At 36.6% G+C, this 9,665-nt stretch overlaps 1 protein-coding gene across 1 annotated transcript; it reads left to right on the forward strand.

Moving 5' to 3' along the window:
- The first annotated feature begins 5,139 nt into the window (after positions 1-5,139).
- On the forward strand, positions 5,140-7,225 carry LOC105336839 (mRNA decay activator protein ZFP36L1). The gene is made up of 2 exons (XM_011441313.4): positions 5,140-5,298; positions 5,479-7,225. Exons 1-2 carry the CDS (start codon positions 5,239-5,241, stop codon positions 6,607-6,609), a joined length of 1,191 nt encoding a protein of 396 aa, XP_011439615.3. The 5' UTR covers positions 5,140-5,238; the 3' UTR covers positions 6,610-7,225.
- Positions 7,226-9,665: the final 2,440 nt, after the last annotated feature.

Raw genomic sequence — 9,665 nt, forward strand, 5'->3', positions numbered from 1 at the left:
CTTAAAGAGTTTCCATGATTTGGGATTGGAGCGACCTGTTGACCATTTCTAGATTCCCTGTACTTCTCTATACTCCTCTGTATGTTTCTAAGCGACGAAGAAAACACTTATTCAAAATTCATTATTTAATTTACCTATTTTTCCTGTCAAAATGGGGTTTATGGGAAAAACTGAATTATTCAATCAATAGTTGCAGCGCCTGATAGTAAGTTAAGTTACAGGTCGTTGTGTATTGGTGTGGTGTACTTTTAGAGAGATCTAAAATTTATATATATAGTTTAGATCACGCTTTTTAAGTGCGAAAATCTTTTGATTTCCAACGATGCGACATTGCCCCCCTCTTTTGTCGCGATAACCCCAAAGACTTTCTTCCAAGAAGATCGGCAATAATGGGAGTACAAACAAATTACGCCACATCGACCATGCTGCAGGGAGGATCGCGTTAAACAAGACAATCTGGAAACAATCAGGAATCGCGACCCTATCCTCATATCGTGTTTTGTGTGTACGAGAGTCCGCGCTCGTTTTCCCACGCTTGCTAACCAATCAGACTGCCGAGACGCAATTCTGCAGACTTTTCTTCGTAAAAACAAACTCCATGCAGCTTGTGCGCAGACAGCTAACAAACTATTATGTTTATATGATTCGCATTTCGATATATTTTCTTAATGGCATTCAAATGTTCTTCTGCATTTTTTTTCTTCTGAGAGAAAAAAAGGTTAATTACATGAACTTTTGAATTGAAAAAATATTTTTCATTAATTGGTAACATGAAGTTTTACGGCTGTAGAGAAATAAGGACTTTCTAAAATACTAATTTTAGACATTCTAAACCACAAATAGATCTTCAAATATTTTTTATTTATTTCTATGTTTAAATACCGATACTTGTGGTATGCTAAAATCAATGATTATCTTGTGATTATGACGCGATTATCTCGACAACATTATCTCCCCTTTCCATCAGAGGGACAATGCTCAGCGCGCATGTCACGGGGACCACATGGCCGCATGCCATGACTGACATGGTGTCCGATCTGCATGTCTATTGGCATTGTTCGGGGGCCGGGTTATTATACCGAATTATGTGTGCGGTGTCGTTTTGTGTAAGATATAGCGATAAGATATTTTATAAGTGAAAGCGTGAAATCAAACCACTACCATTTTCATTATATTATTAAATTTATCTATAGTTATTTACTTATTTATTTATTCACCAATCAAGGGCCCTCAGGGGGCATATTCATTTAAAAAAAAAATAATAATAATAATATCATGATTATAACAAATAATGAATGAAATACTGCTCACAATGTCCAGGCAACAATATGCAAAATGTTTCATTAATACAATGAAATATATGTATGGGATTTACACATCAGTGAATACAACAGCTATACAGAAACAAAGTGGCCTGAAAACAGAGAGTACCAAGGGACGGTGCCTATAAGAACTGAACAGAGAGAGAGAGAGAGAGAGAGAGAGAGAGAGAGAGAGAGAGAGAGATTAATGTGATTATATAGTTCTTGTAAATTTTAAAAATTCTTCTTTTTTTGTCCAGTTTTTTTTTTATTAGTTTCAATAAAATATGTTCAAATTCACACAGAAAGCGGGAGATTTTATTTTTCTATTATGACAATGTTCATTATCGTATATTCTTTATAAATTAATTAATGGGATAGATAACCATCATTTTATGAGAATTTTTATCTAAATTATTTTACGGTGGTTGCTAAGTCATAATTCACTGGAAAATTACCGATTGTGCAACACCTGTCAACTTAAGGGGGATGGTAATATTAGTGTACTTAGAGATGACTGATGGCCAATAAATACTTTTCTTCATGTTTTCACACCTGCGGATCAAATTTTCAATCTACCCCCTAACATCTTCTTGTAATTGTTATGTTTTACAGTGGCGAGGATGGCACTAATCGTCCGTTCTTATCTAGCTTTTAGCATAATATTGGAAGGCTTTTTATTGTAAAAACAACAACCAAAAAATGGCTTCCAGATATGTAGATATTAAGACATAGGTGTCATCATTCTCGCATTTGCTTTCACAGAAAAACAAATATTTTATAACTTGACAGCTCATCTATGCATTTGTACACTTCAAGGAACATTTGCTAAGAAATATCGCTTTTAGCGATGTGAAATTTTTCGCCTACAAGTTTTTAAATTAATACCAGTGTTATATATCCAATTTCCTTTTTAATGAATTAAAATTGTACGCGATAAAGGTTTGAAATTTGACGGGTATAAACCTAAGGAAATTAAATTTACTTTTCCTGTTTACTTTATTCAATTTTTGACAACAAGTACTTGTAGCGTGTATACATATACCGGTGTCAATTTCATTACACCTATGTAATTACGCCACTGCCAAGCATGTCCAATTATCTATCAATTAACTGAAGATTGTGTCAATTACTACAGTTGCCGACAACTGCGGGAAACTCACGGGGCTCATTTGGCCGGGATTAGGTTATCCCGATTTATCGCGTTTCCTTCGTGTAAATCCTTTAACATGTGCTTGTTAAATGCAAAGAAATGAACAAGTTCCTGGTCGTCAGTTGCAACCCGACGTGGGAATAAATGTTCAATATTCGACTTCCAGATTTTGTTTGCTTCATTTTTTTCTTCCCAAATAATACTCCAAATTACGAGTAATTAACACAAGTTGTATAATGAACAAAATTAGATTTGATTAGCTCAAATCACATTTAACTACAATCATGGAAAATGAAAATAATTGTTGGAAACAGTCCAGTAGGAATTAGATAATAGTCTGATAAATTAACATGTAATTCGGTCCTTTTTGTTAATTATCATAAAAGCCTATTCTCACAAAGATGAAAATATTTCTTTTTGTATTTCCATTTTTGTTCTAAGAGCATGAACATAAAGCATAGCCGCGGAAGCCATAGAAAAAGTGTTAATGGAAAGATGCGGCGGGAACTTTCAACTAAATCTTTGAAGCCATTCTGTAAAATGCATTCGTAACAGTTTTCCTTCGTCTTTTGTTTGCAGGTGTCGTAAACTAATAAAAGTATATCGATCGTAGAAATCTCTATACATTGTTGGGTGACGGCGTTTGTTTGGAGTTATCACCCTTTGTCCAACATATGAAATTTTGTGTCGCCGTTTAAAACGCAGCATTCCAACTCAAAATGTCACTTACACGATGAATCAAATGAAATGAGTAGTTAACATGGTCAGTGCATACTTTCCAGCACTGTGGGGCCACCACACCCGTAGGGTCGAAGAAATTAATTATATACATGTAGAGGTGACTAAATGAAGGCTATTAATCTTCATTACTATTGACAAGTTTTAAAAAAGATTTCAGGTTACTCATAAACGCTGCATAACTGCTAATAAATCCCGACTACAGATTGGGAACACTTTTAATGAGATTTTATGCGTGTCATGTGCATGGCATTCAAAAAAGGATAATTTCATGAATATTTATAATTAATCAAGTTAGCGCGAGAAACTTGGGAAATAATTTACAACCCACTGAGTTCTATGCATTCATTTTCTTTAGTGAAAACACCACTTTTTGACAACTGAAATCTATTACATTTTTAGTTTCAAACCATGACACAATGTTGTATTAATCATTCGAGCTTTAATTGTGTCTCTACGACCGCTAATTTCAGCTTTTAAACAGTTAGTTACACTTTTCACAAGAAGCCTTCAGCGGATTCGCACAATGTCCCTGTTTTCACGTAGAGATAAATAAATGGAATCACTTCATAAATACTCGGGGCTTCGCTCTGGATAATAGCGGACAGTGGGGAGGGGGAATCTTGATGTTGACACGTGAAAAGGGGTTTACCTGTTTATTATCATACACCGGTGAATCCCAGTGGTGGATCAAACGACAATGGGATTCAGTGATAATTCATAATCACCCAAAGCCGTGACACTTACCTGGATATTGATAATGAATTGACAGATTTTGTACCTGAAAAATATACCTAGGTGTCATCCTACCCGAAGACTAACGGACTAAGTTGAATGTCACAACATCAATTCTCGCACCCTCACAATATCGTAGGGAACATGCCTTGAAGGGGGGGGGGGGGGGTAGAGTTATTAATATAGTTCTGATGCTTCTGAACGTGAAAATGGAAGCGTCAAAAAGACACAAGGTCAACCCTATGGAGATATACATAACTGCAAGTGTGTAATTATTTAATAATTTAATTCAATTATAAGTGAGTAATTTTCGAAGGTTATTGTAATTGCATAATGGGGCTTGAGGGATTTCGCTATTTCTCTGGGTATCTGTTTTCTCAATTAAGGTGTATTTTCTTTAATTATAGTCGGACTTAAGTAGATAATTGCTCTTAACACAGACAGGGATATTTTTGAGTCTTCTTTGTACGATATATCTGAAACTTACGGTATACCCAAGCTATCGACAGGTGTGTTTGAGTAATAGAGACCATTGAGTAAATAAGTTATGCTGAGTAACATTACACAATACATGTTGGAAAATAAAACAATACATATTACAATTTACTTGTTCAAACAAAATGGATATTGAATGTAAAATATGAATTATATATTTATAATATATTACATAGTCAATAGTCTATATGTTTATGAATAAACTGGTGTTTATTTGTACTGCATTTTATCACCTCATATTGATAATAACAGTAATCAGTCTATATGAACCTTTGAACGTCTGGAAGGAAATATCGTACGGGGTTGTCCATTGTTAAACGCACAGCAAACGTTATAAGCATGACAATTTGGCGGGAAGTATATAGTCCCCCCAAAAATTAACATTACACATTACATTGATGTACACTCAACCCTTTGAAATATATCAAAAACAATTTTACAAATCTCACAAACAACACACCATATCATAACTGATAAATTAAAAATTACTTTAATCGTCATGTTCTAATTTTAGAATAACCATCCAAAAACCAATATTTTTTAAAGTAGTTTATTTACTACAGAATAGCACGGGAATGGGAGGAAGAATCCTCAATCATTAATTGTTGTTGATCAGCCAATCAGCGACGATTAACGCGTCACTGACTGACTTAACCTGTTGAGTGACGTCGCCTCGTGTAATCAAGCTCCGCCCACTAAGCGGAGAATATATATAACAGCGGTTTGCGCGTTGTGGGTAACAAACAGCAATAAAGACACAAGAAGAAACGTACACACTTTGGATTGTTATAGCTTGAAAGTTTAAACGATTACAGCATGTCTACAGAGCTGTACCCTTCAGCATTCTATGATGTTGGGGATTTTATTTACAAACAGGTAAGATTGTTATTTTTCATTCTAAATCTAATATTGTCAGTATTTATATTTTTTTTTAAATAATTATATAGATGATATTGAGTATATATAGACCTGATATTCAATACGCGAATATTTCGTTAATCTTTGTATCTTAGTGATTTCAACAATTTGTAAAGTTTTGTTTATTTAAATTTATAGAGAAAGAATTTGATGAAGAATCAGATGAACGAGCGACGTGCGACAGTTACTGCAGCCACTCTGCCAGCCACTGTCGTCAAAGCTAGGACCATGTCGACAAACTCCTTCATTCCGATCGGGGGTCAGCCTCCTCTGTCTGTCTCCTCCCAAGGCAGTGAGTCGTGTCTCGTGAACAACCAGGAGTCCCTTCATCGCAAGTTGGACAGAAGTATGAGTGAACCGGGTGCTACTTTAAGTTCTACCGCTGCAAGACAAAATCAAAATGTGAACTCGAGTCGTTACAAAACGGAACTATGCCGTCCATTTGAGGAAAGTGGCCACTGCAAGTACGGTGACAAATGTCAGTTTGCCCATGGTGCTCACGAACTCCGAAACTTGAATCGCCATCCCAAGTACAAAACAGAACTCTGTCGTACATTCCACACCATCGGATTCTGTCCGTATGGACCCAGATGTCATTTCATTCACAACGACGAAGAGAGGAACCAGAGTGTCAACAAGAATCACCCCGCAATGATGACCACATCCACCACAGTTCAGCAAACTTTCCCGTCTCACATGGACCAATTATCTCAGGTTAAACGCCCAACGAATTTCAGTTCTAGTTTCAATGGATCTCTTGGTTCAAGTTCCGAATCGCTTTCATCCAGTGCAAGTGACTCTCCGAGCCTTAGTCCCATTTTCTGGGGCAACGATGACATTTTCAGGGATTTTTCCTCCTCCTCGCAGTATTCCAGTAGTGGATCTAGCAGCCCGGTGTTCGATTATTCGGCGGATCCTGCTTCGTCGTTGGCGGCTAGTTTCCTTACTCCTTTAAATGTTCAAACCGCTGCCACCGCCAATCAAAATCTCGCTTCGGAAATTAACATTCTTCAGCAGCAGATCAACGTTATAATGAATCTTTCAAATCAATGCAATAATAACCCTAACCCTAATGTGTTCGATTCAGCAGCACCCACGTGGGATCTCGCGGCCCCAGCGCCTCACTCCCCTCCCGACAGCATTTCGGGGGACAGTCTTGGCAGTGCCTCTAGTGGAAGTTGTGGAAGTATTAACACTTGTGAGTCTCCATTGGACGTGAGCAAATCCCTGCGTCTTCCCATTTTTAACAAACTTTCTCTTGATGATTAAAAACTGTTGGAGACGCTTACAACAACTAAAATTTGCGCACAAGTTTAACTTCAGAAATCAAATTGCCAAATAGACGTTTGCCGACTCGAATGCTTGACTTAAGTAATTGCAGAATTTTTATTTATCGTCTTTTTTTCTGTTGAGAGAATCAAGGGAAGAAACCTTGTTAAACATTTTTCTGTTGAATGGTTTTTGTTTGACCTACGATAGACGAATCTTGTATTTTACCAAGATTTGTACGGAAAGTTTGTGTATGTTGGTTTAACTTTTTGACAAAGTAGTTAAAATCGTTGTAAACTATGCAAATTCTTGTTTGTCCGAATGTAATATTGATAAACTCGATCAATCTCTGATCTATTGATTTATGTAAATGGGATCCAAACATTTTTCATGTACTCGACATATTTTAGACAAAATTCATTACAAACTTTATTTTGTGATTTTACACAGGAATCCATTGTGACGTTTGCATGTCTAATTTATTTTCTGCACACTTCTTCAATTGTGCTACATACTACGGCATTTTGCATTTATCGAATCATCACTCTCCGTTTAACTTATCAATTTATTTAATTCAACCCTGTATTTCAGACATTAAATTATTTATTGAAACATTTTCACAAGTTATTTAAGTTCACGTCGTGTGTGTGAGGAGGTATGTGGACTGAGAGAGGAAAGTTTTATATCTACATTATATATATATTGTTTTTTATTTCGTTAAATTATGAAAAGAAAGTCGCCAAAGATATGGTTATATGTAACTTTTCATTCAAATGTTCATAAAATCCATATTGTGTATATTTCATTGTGTATTTATGGCCCAAGCAGGTCTATTTTTCATTTGAATGCCAATTAAATTAATGAAAGCTTTAATTATCTTTTAGTTTTACTTTATAACGGGTGTACAACCACCTGTGGAGTCGTTTATTGAGTAAATTGAAGTAATCAAATGGGGTCGCAGCTAGATCCTCACTTTCACGGTCTAGTGACTCGGAATCGATTGAATTCTATCCGGTCCTGACACTGCATGGGAATTTCGTGTCTCATTGTTAGACCGAAGAAAAACGTTATGTAATGAATGGGTGTTAAAAACAAAGAATGACTGAGAAGAAACCTAAATGGCTTACTTTTGAAAATTATACTAATTAATGATACAGCTTGTATTTTTGATAAAAATTACGATCGTGGGAAAGTTTAGAAAAAAGCTACTCCTGCTGAAGTTTGTGACGTCAAATTTCATTCAAGTGTTTGTGTCTTGTTGACGTTTTGACGTCATGAATGAAATGGCCTTGAGATACATATTGAGGGGAAAACGATAACGATTTTAACCTTGTAGAGATGGTAAAAACTGCTGGGCAGATTGCATCTCGATATTATAGCCAACAGTGTTTTAGACTGAAGATGAAATATTTGCTTATCTGTGGAACTCCGGACAACTCGATAAATGCGTTGTTATCTGTAACACATGGTTAAAATTCAGCAATAAAATTGCAAAATGTACGTTCTCATTTCTGTTTAACTGATTGGGTATTTGAGAAAAAGGTGAATTGTAGCCGTATGGTCGAATGTGCTGTAAAGTAAAGAGCACGTGTAAATTTCACAATTCGTCTGTGTATTTTAGGGAGCACATGACCTCGATGATCTTCCTCAAGTTGACAACTCAAGAAAGATTCCCATGTATGCAGTGTGCATGTTCTGATGAACAAAGCTAGAACAAAGAAACGGCATACTATAGATATAAGTTACCTATCAAATTATTAAATATTGTCATATTTAAATGACTGCTCGGCCAACTGCTACACGGACTTAAAATAGACGCACGATCACTGCGGAGTTAACCAACCTGAATATAATGGGGGGAAAAAACTTCAAACGATTAGTCGCTGTGACATGAAAAAAATGAATAACGACTCGGATACAAAAGACACAATACACCCGTACCGTGTAAACGTGAAATATACCCCCCCCCCCCCTCAAACCGAACAATCCAGCTGACTTTAAAATAACAGTGCGGACTTTTTGACGGTGAAGTTTAGTGCTTTATAGATATAAACATATACATACAAACTGAAACACAAATATCTATTTGTTTCCCATGATTATCTGACGGCAAGATTAAAACAAAGTTTAAATGTCCTACGATAAGCAGGACAGATACTCTGCAGTTTAGTTCTCGAAGCCCACACACATACACACGTGTTAATAAGGTATAGTTTGGGATTTTCTAGTGATCTAGCCTCTTGAGACTTTGGGTTGCATTCGCTACCGAGTATCTGAACAAAGAACAAAAATATTGTGCCCCACTCGATGGATATTAGAAATACTGCTTACAAAGAGCAGAAGAGCACCGCCCGAAATTGTCGTTACATAAACTTATATTATGCGTATGTAACAGTGTATATATATATATATATATATATACACATACAAGTTTGATATAGCATGCTTCACTTGATTGGTATAACAATAAATTACTGTTTTCCTACGAGCACTGCCGTGCGATGTGTAAAAGTATATCTGTATGTTATGCAGATTGCGATCTGCGGGCCAGTTATGACATTTGTGAGCCCGGAGTTTTTAGCTTCAACTGCGCGGCCTTCACCGCTTTTCGTCGTAAAGTATGACATCCCCGCCTCCCCAATAGTATTATAAACCACCAACCCTCCCCCTCCCAACAGCAAATCTACAAGACTCCGCATTTAACAATATGTGGTGGTTTAGCCATCGTATATTCTCACCCCCCCCCCCCTTAACCCCCCCCCCCCACACACACACACACAAGTCCCTTGTCAAGGGATATATCGTTTTCCCACTACTTCCTTATAGCAATAAAAAGTGTTCTCTTGCCCGCCCCCCACCGATGTCTCGTGGGTGAATGGAATACACCATGACAAAGCAGCAGCTAAACTTGTCTCTTTTGGTGAGCCTTGTGATTGACAAGTCGTTTTGTGTACGTTTTCTCGCACGTCGTCCACATTCGCCTATATCCCCCTAGTATAACCTTTGTTATGATCCATGAAATTCCAATAAATGACCCAACTTTCTATAAATCATAT

The sequence above is a fragment of the Magallana gigas genome, chromosome 6 (genome assembly GCF_963853765.1).
Source record: "Magallana gigas chromosome 6, xbMagGiga1.1, whole genome shotgun sequence".
NCBI classification, from domain to species: domain Eukaryota; kingdom Metazoa; phylum Mollusca; class Bivalvia; order Ostreida; family Ostreidae; genus Magallana; species Magallana gigas.

Excerpts from the sequence above, each read along its gene's own strand:
- LOC105336839 (XM_011441313.4), top strand. The coding sequence starts at position 5,239 with ATGTCTACAGAGCTGTACCCTTCAGCATTCTATGATGTTGGGGATTTT. Across the intron at positions 5,299-5,478 it reads GGGATTTTATTTACAAACAG|AGAAAGAATTTGATGAAGAA; the intron begins GTAAGATTGTTA and ends TTAAATTTATAG.